Source organism: Poecilia latipinna, unplaced genomic scaffold, assembly GCF_001443285.1.
Source record: "Poecilia latipinna isolate Pla-1442-1.1 unplaced genomic scaffold, P_latipinna-1.0 Scaffold2262, whole genome shotgun sequence".
NCBI classification, from domain to species: domain Eukaryota; kingdom Metazoa; phylum Chordata; class Actinopteri; order Cyprinodontiformes; family Poeciliidae; genus Poecilia; species Poecilia latipinna.
Window position 1 is genome coordinate 4,463 of NW_015114878.1, and position 15,883 is coordinate 20,345.

At 37.9% G+C, this 15,883-nt stretch overlaps 1 protein-coding gene across 2 annotated transcripts; it reads left to right on the top strand.

Moving 5' to 3' along the window:
• Window positions 1-259: 259 nt before the first annotated feature.
• LOC106937006 (calcium-activated potassium channel subunit beta-2) lies at window positions 260-15,290 on the top strand. Of its 2 annotated transcripts, XM_015018293.1 has the most exons (6): window positions 262-364; window positions 2,286-2,355; window positions 10,549-10,656; window positions 10,766-10,936; window positions 12,162-12,357; window positions 14,019-15,290. In XM_015018293.1, exons 3-6 carry the CDS (start codon window positions 10,607-10,609, stop codon window positions 14,301-14,303), a joined length of 702 nt encoding a protein of 233 aa, XP_014873779.1. In that variant the 5' UTR covers window positions 262-364; window positions 2,286-2,355; window positions 10,549-10,606; the 3' UTR covers window positions 14,304-15,290. The 2 variants fall into 2 exon arrangements, with proteins under 2 accessions (XP_014873780.1, XP_014873779.1); XM_015018294.1 differs by lacking the exon at window positions 2,286-2,355 and having other exon boundaries at window positions 260-364.
• Window positions 15,291-15,883: the final 593 nt, after the last annotated feature.

The following is a 15,883-nucleotide window of genomic DNA, read 5'->3' on the forward strand; positions in this document are numbered from 1 at the left end:
GCTGACATTTGGCAGTTCAAAAACACACATTTCAATGAATGTTGTTGAATACCCATCAATGATTTGAGTAAAGAAATAAAACAATAGAGCAAGGGAAATCTTTGACCCCTGGCTTCATTAAGTGAATGGGAGGTGTGTGCAGTTATGGTCTCCTGCCATCAGGAAGGTAAGAACAGTCTCCACTTCCTCCTATTCTCCATCTGTTTGCTTATGGGATTCCAGTCCATCCTGTGGGCCTGACCGTTGGCAGTCCTCTCGTCCTCTCAGTCTCTGGCCGGCTGATACAAACAGTAACAACTGCATCCAGCACCAGAGGAGCTTCAGGCTAACCATCATCCTCTGCAGCCCAGGGTTAAGACTTACAGTAAGTTTTTGTTTTCATTCTGTCCTCTCCGTCTTGGTTTTACTCTCCTTATGCTGTGACACATATACTTGTATATTGTATATAATATGAATGGAGGTTGTCCCTCTTTTAAGTCACTATTAAACTGTTTTATGGTTTGCATGAAATCTTTGGTATAATTTTGAAAAACACTAATTTGTTTACACACTTTACTCAGTTATTATCTGTGTTACATCCCAAAGGAACCAATAATAGCAGATGTTTTGCAAAACAAAACAGATTTTATTAAAGCATGAACAAATTTAGGAAAGATATATTTTATCACATCTATGATTGTTTTCCCACCTTACTCTTTTGTTTTAACCATTAACTATGATGTTTAAGGTTTTGCTGAAGTTTCTGATACATAAAGCAAACACTGAATAGACTTGAAATAAATAATGATGAAGACCACCGATGAATGATGTCATCAACCCTTTGACATCCCACCAGAATGAAGTCTCATTTAGTGCCCATAGGAGACAAATGGAACCCTCCAGAGAAACTGCAATAAAAATAATACATATTACATTTTGTTCTGTAATCAGAACTTTAAGTATTCATAAAAAAATAAATAAAAAAAAAGTTTTAACAGCAGTTTTGCTCTGACATCAAGAAAACTGTAAAACATCCAGGATGCCATGTTAGGAGTGTTTTGGGTGTGTATGGTTTATGAAAATTATTTTGAGTGCCGATTATATTCTTTATTTAATACAATAAAATACAACTGAGAGGTTCGGCTCAGACTCCTACATTAGCTCTGCTGCCCTCTGGTGGTTAAATATAAGATGTCTTTAAGAAAAATCCCTTCAATACCTTCAGGCTGGATGCTTCTAGTGGTCAGTGTTACAGCAGGTCTAAAGAAGCCTCTACCTGAAAACACTCTGCTGTTGTCTGACTGTTTCAGGGAGAAGAAGTTTAAGGAACTGTCTTTACAGTATCACACTGCTTTGGAATTTCATGTCCAGAAATTTCAAAGCAGTCTTGTTCGATTCTTCCAGATTTGCCCTAGATCCAAGTTATCAATTTTTTGTCTCTTATCTTCCACACATTCTCTACCAGAGACAAGTCTGGACTGGCAGGCAGAATCTGAAATGTCTTCAATCATGTAGTTGGACTATGTAGAACAGCAGTTTGCAGTCACTTGTTGAGAAAACCTGGCCCTGGACTTCCTACGGACAATCGTTTGTTTTCTACCTCCTTGCATCAGTACACATGGGGTCAAGTGTTCTAAAAAAAAAACTGAACAAAAACAGAAATCCTGAAGACGTCTTTCCTGTGTTTAAAAGCCATGCTTACACTCTGTGATGTTCCATTTTGAAAAGCCTTTGAGATTTTGTGATTTGGGCTAACATGCCAATCTATTTATTGCACAGGAACGTTTACAGCAGTATGTGTTAATGTGACTTGTGCTCCACAAAGCTTTTGTAAGTAATCCCCTGTCCTTGGGGTTCTGTTAGCAATGAATCAGAGACTGATGAGAGGGATCATAGATCAGAAATACGCTCTCTGAGCTTAAGTTTGCATTTTTCTCAATGAAATGACTCCATATTCTTAAAATCTTTACTGTATTGTGGACAATCTAATGTCATCTCTGATTATAAAAAATGTTTTCACATTCTCCTGGATAATCTTCTGTCAAAACTGACATTGTGTATAAAATAATATTTTTAAATTTTAGAAACAGTGCATTGACTTTTTCTTTGCTTTACAGTCTGTCACTGCTTTACCTGTTTGTTGAAATTCTTGCCCCTAAATCCTTCTGACACATAATATTACTTACATATCAGAGTACACAGTGAGGGCCAATGACTGCTGCTCGCTCTACAGTCTAGAGGCATACTGAAGACTGCCAGTGTAGCTCAGTTCATGAAATCCTCATTACATGATGCACTTCCTACAGGACACAGCAGGATACAGCCTCAATGAAAACCTAGAGCAAGGAAACGTCTTGGTGACTTCTCCATTTTAGGGTAAGTTCAGAATCTTAGGTTCTGTACAGGAGTTTAGATAAAATGTGTTGCAGGCCAGGAATTTCATAACTGATTGGAAGTTTACAATGTGATGTTTACAAAGTTGTGGCATCTCTTGCATCTCGTGCCTATCTGTGAGGATGTGGTTGTGGAAATACCTAACTAAAATTAATCCAATTAACATTTTTAATTCAGTTTGATTAAATAAAAAAGCTTTTCTCAACACAACCTACACTGCAAAAACAAAATCTTACCAAGTGTTTTTGTTTTTGTCTAGTTTCTATTGCAAATACCTTAGAAAACTCGAAACAAGGCAAAACTAACTTAAAAGTAACTTGTTTGAAGTCAATAATTCCTTATTATTGATCAATAAGCACAAGTTCCACTGGCAGATTATTTCACTTATAATGTGGGAAAAATATCTTGTAAGTAAATTAATCTGCCAGTGGAAGTAGGATAACGTGCTTCTCAGAACTGCTGCTGTTTCTAAGATATTTGTGCACCAATATAGTTTTATCACCCATTGGCACCGTCATGGAGGTTCACTAGTTATAAAATAAAAGTTCACCCCTTAAAATTTGTGCTTAAATTTCATTTCTGCATTCCTGTTGCCAGATTTAAAATGCTTGCTCAATTCAGGCTTTCAGGCTTTTCAATTTAAAGTTAATATTTCATAGAAAATATTGATCCTAGTCATTTAATTGGCTACTTGAATCAAATAACACACAATATTGGTGCATCCGCCTGAGAAGCAGCTGGATGATTGAACAGTTTATTACAATATAAGAGTTAAATAAAGCTAGAAGTGCAATGTAACACATTTCTAATCTTCGAGATTCTTTAAATTTTGATGATCACAGAGGTTCATAGTTTGATTTTCATTAGCTATGGTTTTGTATTTACTTCCTAGTGTTTTAAAACACTAGGAATATATAAAATCCATATTTTTAAATGATACATTTCTAAATTTCCAGTTTTTATTTTTATTTTTCAGGTTGATATTGGTTTCTTAGTCCATGTGATCATTTAGGACTGGGTTGGTTCTACTGTTTGTGTTTAATGACAGTAACATTGTTTTGTGTCTTGAGACACTTTGATAACAGAACGTTTGAACGAGCCTACTATAGCTACTGTTCTGTGGCTTTCTTTAGTAATTTAATTACATGTACCAGAATGACGCTTTAGTAATCTGGATTATTTCATTAATGCTACATTGCTGTGAGGAGACACCGAGTCTGATCTTGACTATTAACACCAGCTGTCCCTGCTGCTCTACTATTACTCATTCTAACAATCACAACAGAAGTGACAGATGAGCCAGTCTGAATCTCACTGTCCTTCACTTCCTGCTCTCTATTGAAGAGGTTTGGGGGGAGGTAAGTATTGACTTCCAAATTAAATATTTATTTTCCAAATTAAACATTTTATTTAAAAAAATAATAATTTTCATAACAAAATATTGACTTCAGACCTACATATATAGCTTGCTAACATGTTTTGCAAGCCAGCTGGATGCTTAGCTTGTTAATTAAATATTAGGTTGGTAGCTAAATATTAAGCTTGTAACAAAATATTTAGGTCCAAGCTAAGTATATGCAAGGTAGCTTGTCGACAAGCGGAAGTAGAATATCAGAATAAAAGCTGGGTTTTACATAATTCTGCTGCTGGCAGAGCTAAATCATTGCTCAAGTAAGATCTGTCTCTTATTATCATCGATTCTTTTCTTCCTGGAATGTCCAATGTGTTAGTTGAAAACATGGGACTGTTAGAATCTTGGGTTGTTTTGGTGTTTGATTTGATTCTGGTTTCATTATTATTCTGTTAGTTTCTTATTTTGGTTAGATCAAAATTGTTCCTGTTTTTCTTTAGTTCAGTGCTTTCTTAGTGATTCTTGTGTACTATGTTTATTTCTTGCGTCCAATAGTTCATGGTTACTCTAGTTCAATTAAGTTTTCTGTCTTTAGTTTTGCTTGATTGTCAGATTCATTCTCTAGGTCCCTGTGCTACTTTCTCTCTCTCCCCTCAAACCTGCAATCAGTTAATCAGCTCAGTCCCGTTGTTCCAGCATTCTGTCTCCCAGTACTTCTACAACTTTTCTTCTCTCATTCCTTGCAGATTCTCTGCAGCCATTAAAGCAGTACATTCAATGTTTTCATCTGAAACGTTGGACATGTTGGGGGGCAAAGAATCAATGATTACAGTAAAAAAATGTTACTTCAGTAACAATTCAGTCTCACTGGTGGAGTTTATAGCAGCCCCCGGAATCCAACTTTTATTTTGAAATTTCACTTCCACTTGTCGGAAACCAAATTGCATATTAGCTAAATATTTAAGTTGGACCTAAATATTTAGTTAGCCAGTTAAATATGTGTCCTCTGCCTCCCAGAGGTGACCAACTACATGCTGACCGGAGACCAGAACTCTGGATTGGCTTATTTTGTTTTTTTTTAATTTTCTGTTTGAAAAAGGTTGGATCTACTTCAACATAGTACACCCGCAGTTTAAAAGTGTTTGAACATGAATTGCTGAAAAATACTTCATCAGCTTGTGTAGATATATGTAGTGAACTGAGCATAAAACAAACCTCTGTGGTTTCCCATATTACAGCAGAAATCTTAGGATGCCAGGAAAAACATCTTTCCTAGATCCAAGTTCTGTCCCAGAGGTAAAGCAGCATATTCCTAAATAATCAAACAATCTGTCTATTGTCTATTCCCGCTCATCCTTGCATGGCCGTGTGAGGCTGGTGCCTATCATCAGTGTTCTTTTTGAAAAGGCGGGATTCACCAGAGACACACGGGACAATGCCACTGTGCACACACACACACGCACGGACACACACAAACACCTAAGGGCAACTTAGAGAGGCTAATAAACCAAACAGTCATGGTTTTTGGACCTGTGTTAGAAAGCTTGAATTCCCAGAGAGAATCTATGGAGAACATAGAAAATCCATGGACAAAAGCTCCAGTCCAGGACTCAAACCAATACCGTCTTGATACAAGGCAACAGGGCTGCTGACTGTGCCATGTGCAGCCCTCTGTCAGACATTTCAACAGTTTACATCCTGCCTATGCATGCAATGTGACCTTCACAAATGACCTGACGCTTTACAGCAGCTCTTTACCCTGAATGATAGGACTTGTGTCTCAGGTAGTGACGGCTGTTCTTGTTTTTTTTGTTTTTTTTTCCTTATAATGCTGTCTGAACATACATCATTCTCATTGCCTATGCTTTGTTTCATCACATGTCATGGCGGCTCTGTGCGCCACCTGGCTGCTCCACTGATGCTCCTGTCTCCATGGTTTATTTCTTTCTCCATGGTTTATTTCTTATTTGTTGCTTCTTGGTTAAAGTTCCTAGTTGAGTGTTACCATTGGTGCGTTGCCTTAGTTCTTATACTAAATGGTGCAGAAGAGGAATTTTGTTTCAGCCAAAACAACACAAGACCAGTTTTTTCCTCTGTTCTTGGTTACATTTTCCTTTTTATTTGTTGCTTTATATTGATGATTCAAAAACAATTAATATAAAACTGTATTAATGATAAATTGTCGGTATTTAGAAATGAAACTGTGAGGGTAAGAAAAAAAAACAAACAAAACAAGCTGACTAAAGTCCTCATAACATCACTTGAAAACACACAATTTCATTGAAATAGAAGTCATCAAGACCAATTTTGCAACGACATTCAGTCTGGATTTGAGGTTTACACAAAACATATGTTTAACTTTAATAAACAAACTATTGTTTATTAAAGTTGCAATACTAATGTAATAAAACTGTCATGCAATTAACCTTTCTGTAACAAGATCATAATTTTACTGAAACTATGTCTGCCTATGTTACAAATGTTGGAGGTCCATACAAACCAAAGTCCTGAAGCATAAGTCATGACATTAGACTGATGGTGTGATTTATAGTTAGGTTAGGGGATCCAAAAGGGCATCCAAGCATAGAGTTATGTGAGCATGAGTTTCCATGTAAAAGCATGCATGTATGCCAGCAAGCCCAACCATGTCACTCAGAGCAGCAGCAGCAGCGCCAGCACCACGCCACCTGCCAGTCCGGCCTTCCAGGAAGAGGAACACTAAATGCGTCAGAAAGAGACAAGCATCTTATGATCTGCTCCAGAAGAAGCCAGCATGTGCATGTGATTGAATGCATGGGTTGGTGTGGTATGTTTTTATGTAAGCATCAAACAATGAAGGAAGGGACGCCTTGGCAGTGCATTGGTACTTTTTTTAAAATTATTTTTGTTTTACACAGAGCCATGTAGGTTTAGGTGTTTTCTTTTTTCCTGTGTTGAAAACAAACACCTCCATTTAAAAACTGCATTTTATGTTTACTGTTGTCTTTGACAAATATTTCAGTTGGAAACACTAAAGTGTGATAAACACGTAAATTGATTAACACAATCACTTGCGTTGAGATTGTCAATTTTACAACAATTTCTCATGTCGAGAATGCAATGAAGGGGAAAAACTCCGATTTAGCAGGAAGAAACATCCAGGAGAACCAGGGGCCTTATGCATAAAAGAGTGCTAAAACTTGGCATAGGGAAAATTTTAGAAAAGTGCGCGGCACAAAAAACATCGGATACATAAAGCCGTGCGCACACACGTGGCCGCGCACCTTTCCTTTATAAATCCTAATTTGCGGGAAATAGAGCAGCTGCTGGTCCGCCCTGTCACCACCCACAAATACATATGTAAATTAGTATAAATACCCGGCCGGAAGTCTGCCACCACGTGAAGCAATAACCATGGCAACGTCCTTGTTTGAAGCAGTATAAGTATTTATAATAATAATAATAATAATAATAATAATAATAATAATAATAATAATAATAATAATAATAATAATAATAATAATATAATATAAATTTTATTTATAAGGTGCTTTGAGGGCACATACTGTCAGCCTGTCACCTGACAAAAATAAAAATACATTTTAAAGAAAAAAAAATCCCAAACAATCTGAACTGCATTTATTAAAATAAATCTAAACACTAATAAAACATAATCAACATGTTATGTTTTAAAAATATCGTACCCGATGTTTTTTCTCTTAAGGTCTAAATAACTGTATGTAGTCAGATTTCAGTGTATTTATGTGAGTTTTGACACTTTGTAGTTTGATATTGTTCACAGAAAAAATTTGCGTGGCTGCCGCACATTTTCACGCCAGGGAAAAAGTGTATGTATATTTACACAAACTTTGACACAAAGTTAATTTTTATACATGCTGACTTGTGAATAAATTTTGGCGCCGCACATTTTTTGTGCGCACGCTGCTATATGCATGAGGCCCCTGGTGAAGGAGTGCTTTCTATGTTAAAGTAAAAAGTTGACATCAGGAAAGGGACAAGTTTCATTGTTGGCAGCACTAATTCAGTTTTCATTCACCCCAGTGACTGCCTGCTGATTTGGACTGATGACTTCTGGACAGGGGCGCCGTGAAGGGGGAAATGTTAGGATAATTTCAAGAACCCCTGATCAACAAGGGGATCCCCCACAAAATATATATTTTTTGTTCCTAGAAATAGAAAAAAATGGGACCTGTCAATTACAAAATTAATCATATTGTATTTTTTAAGATTGTTTTAAGCAGTAAAAATTAAATGTTATTACTCCCAGGCTCAGGATACCTAAACTCATCTACTTCCTGTATCTCTTTGGTTCAGCCTTCTGTCTCATTCACATGTGATCTGTCCTGCTACAGAGCAGGGTTTCATTTCTCCACACTTTCTTCCAGTTCCTTTCTACTTTAGCTAAAAATCATATATTCTGCTCAGACTTCACCCAGAGTTTATCAGTCAGTCTGTTCACCACAACTGCAAACAAGAGAAGACTTAGAGCTGAACCTTGACCTAAGAGCTACCACCTCTCTTCTTACTCCATGCTCTACCATTCTATTTCCACACATTGCAGATACCTCCCACATCTATGCTGACAGATGCTGATGTTCTCTCAGTTACAATTACCCAACCTGTCAGACAAGAAGACCAGCCAAACACAGATCAGTTACACTTTTTCACCTCCGCCACAAAGATACATTGTCTGGAATGATAGCTTGGATCTGGACCATTGATGATAAATGATCAGCTCTTTGTCGTCTCAGTTTTTTTTCCCCCCAAGAAGAATGTTGAGTTTTAGATTTATGACTTCTTAGTTAGAAAAGTATAAAAATTTTTTCTTCATTTGTTCTATTTTCTTTTCAAGGGTACAAGGGTGTAGCTGTTTTCTACTTTAAGGGTTTTATGTCAGGCAAATTTTACTTAACAGTCACAGGCAATAAGTGTATCAAAAGGAAAGTCAGGATAGGTCAATGGATGGACAAGCTGTGAGGTTACTTGTGCCATGTTGGGAGAGAAATGCTCCTATATGTTAACAGTTGCTCTTTGTCTGACTGCACCACCAGAAACCAGGAGGGTTCTGCTTCATCATCACTTCTTACCTGGCCTGAAAAACACAAGACTGTTTTATATTCAATACGTTCTGCAGATTATGGCAGGAAGACAGTATTTCCTTGACACTTCAAATGAAAAAGAAAAAAGTAGCAATTCTATCCACCCAGCTTAAAATGACTGGTTGAGAGGTGAGCTAGAATTTAAGCAGTTAAATTCTCAGTAGTGAAAACACCCAGATTGGTAGCAGTGCTCAGGTGAACCATTTATTCAGAATGGAGATGCAGGATTGTAATTCTTCACTGATGTTGGTCCAGCTATTCTCAGCCATGTTCAGTGCTTTGCTGCCTGGTGTCTTTGGACTGAACATCAGCTAATGGAATGGTGCTCAGCTGGGTTTGTGCCAGCGCTCCAGCTCTGCCTTTCATCATATTCCACCTCTTCACCCTGAATAGGTTTTGGATTGCCACAAAAAAAACGTTGAAATCATTGTCCTGCTGAATGGCATGTGTTGCAGCCATTGAGTCCTATCCATCACCTGTCAGCAGTGAATTCATCAGCAAAGGCCACTATAACAGTCATGTTGGTATCCAGCCATGCCTGAGCTGCAACCAAAGATGAGGATGTGTGCGTTGGGTTAAGATCTCTGCTTTTTTTTTTTTTTTTTTTTTTTCATTGTACTTTCATTTGACTGAAGTTAATTGCAGATTGGGACCAGATTCTCTTTTTGTTTGGAGTAACTTTCTTTTCAGTTTCTGATGTTTACCACATTGCTTTGGGTTTATTTCAAATGCAGGGAAAGGATAAAGGAAAAAGGGTGGGGTAGAAAGTTAAAGGGGAAAGAGGGAGGTAAGACTTAAAAAGAAGAAGGATAGAGAATACAAGGAAACACCCTAAAAGTCTGCTCCTACACCTGCAAACAGAGAGAAAACAACAAGAAACCACAGTAAACAATAACATGTAGATATATGAAAACAACATCACTGAAAAGCACACAGTACTAATTAACATAAGTGAGATCTGAAAACAACTAAATCCAAACCTCAGTGAACTCCTGGGCCCAGTTTCACAAAGCAGAGTTAACAAAGTGGAAGGCAGATACTCTGAATAAACCTTCCTAAACGCTATTCACCATGGCAACGGGAGAAAAAAAGAAGCAGTCCACATTTCTCGTCAATGGAGTAAGACATTTTATTGATGGCATGAGAATATCAAAACATATTTATAAAAAAAAACAAAACAAAAACAATGCTGCTGCCAAATAGCCAGTTAGCATGATGCACTAATACCTGAGAACTACAATAACACTCAAAATACAACTTTCCTTGGTGAAAATTACTGAGATCATATTTAATCTAGGCTAAAAGCAATTAAATAAGATTCTGAACATATCAGCTTTATTGTATGTAAGGCTGAAAATATACCCAACTCACAGTCATAGTTAGAACATCGGCTGCTTTTGCTGATTGATGAATTAGACTTGTTAAATTTAGGACGTGTATAAATAGGAGCCATGATGGATCACCTCAGTGATGATGACATATTCAAATGTAGTGTATTCTGAACGCTTGTTGTCCACTGCAGTCTGTTCATCAGCTCATATGTTAAAGGAGAAATATGACCCTTGGAGTCACTTTGTATTTGCAAGGTTAGAGCATGGTGAAACAAAAGTTCTCCTCTGAGAAAATGAAAATCGATCAGAATTCACAGATGATCTAGTTGGTCCTTCCTGATTCAGCCCCAATGAATCCAGGTTGTGTGAAATGTTGCTGCATTCTTTGTTGCAGGTGGATCACATCCTCTAGCAGCAGCGGTGGACTCCCGTCTCCAGACTTCTCAGAAACAATGTTTCTCTTTGTAGGAACTAAAGTCACAGAGAGAAGGAACGAATGCAGGTACCACCTTTACTCTGATCCAGTTTTGTTTTGAGTTTGTTAGATTAATTCATTCCTGCTGAAGTATGTGGAAAACACAAGAAACTCACATAATTTTAAACCTGTTCAGTTCTATTTACCAGAGGATTCGGGACCATGAGGTGCTGGACAGGAGGAAGACGGTGACGGCTCTGAGGGCAGGCGAGGACAGAGCCATACTGCTGGGCCTCAGCATGGTCTTCCTCTCTGTCATGATGTACTTCGTCCTCGGCATCACCATCCTGCGCTCTTACTCTGACAGGTACTGTCCTGTTTTATACTGGACCAACTTCTGGAAAGGTGATCACATCTACAGTCCCTTAAAGGTGTAGTATGTAATTTTTTATTTTAAAAAAATATGTTTTTTTTTCATATGTGTTAAAGCTGTCACTATGTTGTGGCAGGATGTTATGAGACAGATAATCTGTGAAGTGGCCCTGAGCTACTATTACCATGTTTATGAATGCACTGCCCCCAACCAAAAAGAGCCAATCAGACCCAGGAGGATCGTCTTAAAGCTGTCAATCAATCCTACGTAGTCGCTGCTAAATGTGCTAATGTCAGAGAAAACACTTACAGGAAAACCATTTATTTCCTGTCATTGGTGGCCATGCTAACTAGCCTTAGCATTCACGGCAGGTGATGCTAGCTGCAGCATAGCAAAGAGCAAGGTGGATGTTAGAGGGGGGATGAGCAGCACCACATGGAGAGGTGATTCAGAGCACCAAGACCCTCCCCCTGGTTCTGATTGGTTGTTTCTAGCCAGAACTGGGAGAAGGCAGAGGAGATACCAAACTGTCACAATATGGAGACCATTTGAACAACCATGTAAAAAAATTATTGTTTTTATAAAACTTGTACACGGCAGGTTTAAAGACATACTCTAACTACTTCCTCTTCTATACATTTTATCATATGACAGACATGAGTTTAAATACATTTTGTGTGAATTTTGTGACAAATTCTAATATAGAAGGCAAATGCTAAATGATTCTCAAAATGAAGATAAACATTTTAAAAAATCTAAAATGTATTATTTTACACATGAGTCTAGTAGAACCACCTTCCACTGTGATTAAAGCTGCAGATCTTTAGGAGTTTGTCTCCACCAGCTTTGCACACATGCAAAATACATCTACCACATGTCTACTGTGTGCAGTACGAACTTAAAACTTGACTTTTCATCATGTTTTTTTTTCACCATTACCTTGCATCCAAAAAGTGAACAAACAGAGTTTGTTCATTAATGTAGCCTTGATGATGTTTGGTAACAATGAATTTCATTTTCTCTCATGTTAAATATCAATTTCTTTTTGCTTACTCATCATGTCTTACTTTGTCTTGTGGTCTTGCCCTGTCCCATAAAATCCCATTTAAATACATTGCGGTTTTATGTTGGATCACTGACATAATGTGGAAACCATCAAGAAATTTGAATACTTTTTCCAAGACACAGTATTAAAAAATGACTGCTGTTGTCTCTCCAGTGTGTGGACAGATGAGGATTGCTGCACCATTGTGAACTCCACCATAGTGTGGGATGTAAACTGTTCATACAGCTGTGGAGTAGAGTGCTGGAAGAGTTCCCGTTACCCCTGTCTCCAAGTGTATGTCAGCCTGAACTCATCAGGACGGCTGGTCCGATTGCTGCACAATGAGGAGACACACGACAGCAATCCCGAGGTATGCAACCACAGATGCTGCAGCTGTGGCTTCATGTCATTCACGAAGGACAAGTCTGGTTTGAACAACAAGTGGTGTCACCAAGAACGTGCTACTGTCAGGTGTAGTCTCTGCAGCCTGGATATTGAACTCTTAGTAAGTTTTATCCGTATCATTTACCAAGATTGTTATTTCGGTAACCACCATCAGCTGTTGCTGACACTGCATGTGATGTCATCCTATCTCTTGTTGCTAAGCTATAGACACAACACGCCAATGAGTTTGTTAGCTGCTGTACCAGAGAAAGTAAAAGGCTGCAGTTGTATGCCTGTGTCAATGCTTCTTACACCTCCACACAATGAACCTCTACTTGGCAAATCAGATCACAATCTTGTCTTTCTCTGCTCAGAATATAAATCCCTTGTTCAAAGATATAAAAAGATAACTGTGAAAAATTGTCACAGGAAGTTAAAGATGGCCTTAACTATGTGCAAACATAGTTAAGGTATTATTATTATCATAATAACACATAAGTTATTATGTGTCTATACAGTAGGAAGGACAGAGATGATGTCACTGACTGTACAAACTCCCCACCAGAACAGTGAGATGTTCCCAAATAACAAACCATGCATCATCAGTGTTCCGAAGGGACTGTTAAAACGTGAAAAAAAGAGACTTTAGGGAGGGAGACAGGGATCATTGAGGAGTATACAGAAACAACTTGAAGTCAAGACAGCAAAGAAAAGTAGAGGAAGAAGCTGGAGATCAACTTCCAGCAGAACAATATCAGACATGAAGATCACAGGCTCCAAGCAAAAGCAGGATTGGAAAGATGGAAGCCTGGACAGATCAAATGAGTAGAACATATTCTTCAACAGGTTCATCTTGGGAACAAGCTCATCCTTCTCTCCTGTCCCCAACCAGACAGACATCCTGCCCTCCTCTGACCCACAGCTTTCCTGTGAAACCTCAGATGTTTTATCTTTGCCTCAGTCACTCTTCTGCTTCCACAAGCTGGAGAGACTGAACCAGGGAAAGGCTGCAGGTCCAGATGGTGTGAGCCCCAGAGTCCTGAAGGCCTCTGAGGGATTCTGCAGCATCTCCTCAGCCTGACCAAACAGAAGGTACTGTTGTTGTGGAAAACATCCTGCCTGGTTCAGGTACCAAAGAAAACTCATCAATCAGTCATTAACAACTACAGACCTGTTGCCATGACATCACACATCATGAAGGTCCTGGAGAGACTCCTGTTGGCCCACCTGAATAAGCAGACAAGCTCTTATCAGGACTCTCTGCAGTTTGCTTATCACCGTAGAGTTGGAACTGAAGATGCCATCATGCACCTGCTTCAACAAGCCCACTGTCATCTGGACACAGCAGGCAGCACTGCTCTGCTTTGTGTCATGTTGTGGGAACAATTATTTCATCTTTAATGTAAACAAAACAAAGAATATGATTGTAGATTTCAAGAGAAACAGTTCCTTTTTGTTCCTTTTAATAAGTTAAACTACACGGCCAATTATATAGTGTTAAATCTCTAACGTAAGTCGTGTTGGTTCATTAAACAGCAACTATTACCATAATATCTAAGTATTAGACAAGTATAAAAGAAAGTGTGAAATATAAATCTGCCTTTTACCAGACAAATCACAATGATTAATTTTTTTTCTATTTTTCAGTGTTTCTACATTCCAAAGTGTCATAAAGACTATGCTGCCACGCATGCCATGGTTCAGGACATTTCTCAGAGACTCAGGACTCAACTCACAGTTCAGTGTTATGTCGACCCAACAGAGAAGGCAGACAGCGCCATCATGACCCAGATTTATGGTCGAATTGCCGTCTTCCACTCTTTATTCTGGCCAACCTGCTCTTTGATCGGAGGAACCGTCATCATTGCCATGGTGAAGCTGACCCAGTATCTCTCCATCATGTGCGAGAGACTCAGCCGCATCAAAAGGTGAAGGGAAACAGACGGATGGTCAAAGACAAATTGAGGTTTTTTTTTTTGTTGTCCCCATAATAAAATAAGGGAAGAAGTAAAAGCTGTCTGTGGACTGCTGTTTCATGAACTAAAGACATTCATGTCTCACACCCTTCATGCAACCTACAGAAGAAGCAGATACACTTTTGGAATGAAGTCTGTTTTAAACATAGGCATCTGTTCCTTATAAACAAAGCTGCTTCTATGTTGTATATATTTGGTTTTCTAAGTTTTCTTTGAAATTCACAACCAAGGGGTGCAGATGGCGAGTGCAGCTCATTAACTGTAGTTGAATTTCAACAGATCTTGTAATAGCCTTGTTTGTAGACACAACACTTGAAATACTGTCCTTCTTTCCTGTTATTTACAGACATGCATATTAAACATTTTAGCATATTAAACATTATTAAGATGTCTTCCTTTCTCTTTATGTAGCCCAACAGATTGTAAGGTCAATACCAGTACTATGTACAAGTGAATGGATTGTTTAGTATTGGAAATTGCGGGTGTGGTTAAATAAAATGAGTATTTAAATACATTACTCATTTATTCACAGTCACTGTGTAAGCTACGCTTTGTGGATATGAGGGCTATAAATAAATAATAAAGTAAATGTCAAACAAGAGGAAAGTTGCATGTTTGTAGTACAGACCTCCGTAAAGTGAAATTAACCAGACAAACTTACATTAGCCACAGGTAATCTCCACTCTTATTCAAAGATAAACAGGTGGAGTAAATTGGATTTATTGAGCGCTTTAATAAATAAGAATCCAGGCCACGCAAAGTGCTTTGTTATGCTAATGTGCACAAGAAAGATGTACGTCAAGTGAAAATTTCTTTGTGCAGCACATTTCAGTCACCGGGCAGTTCAAAGTGCTTTACATTATGAAAACATAATGCAAACATAATGCAATGATAAATTATGGAACAAGCAAAAAACATTATACTTTGGGAAATGCCATCATCACAAATAATCATCATCAAAATAAGATTTGCTTCATTTTTATAATCAGTAGCAACAACAGGTTTGGGTTTGATGCTTACTGTCTCCTGACACCAAATAAACACCACAATGTCTGGTTTAATTATATCTAGCTAAAGTATACAGTGCAACACTCGGCACATGTGCAAATTAATTTTGTGCAGGGGCCTATTTTATTTTCTGACTGGTTGTTTTCATTTTTATTTCAGATTTTACTACATGGCACTCATGTTGACCAAGAGTTACTGTAATGAATGTTTCTTTTCAGTTTAAACTACTGGTGTAACTTTTAAGAGTGGCGATTAATCAGTAACTATAAATAAATGTTTACTGTATCTGGACAGTTTTAAAGAAACAAACACATACTTTCTGATGGTATATAAGTTTGCTTTGGAAGAATAAATCTGGGTTTAGAAATGTGAAGCCAGTGCAATTTGTTGCTGTAAAATCCTTTGTTTACTTGTGGAGAATCCACAACTAACGTTCATGCTACTTTTAATCTTATGCGTTTTATTGGAACTTTTAAAATGTCTATTTTCATCTGTATGTTTCTCTGTCTCACCGAAACATGTCAAGCG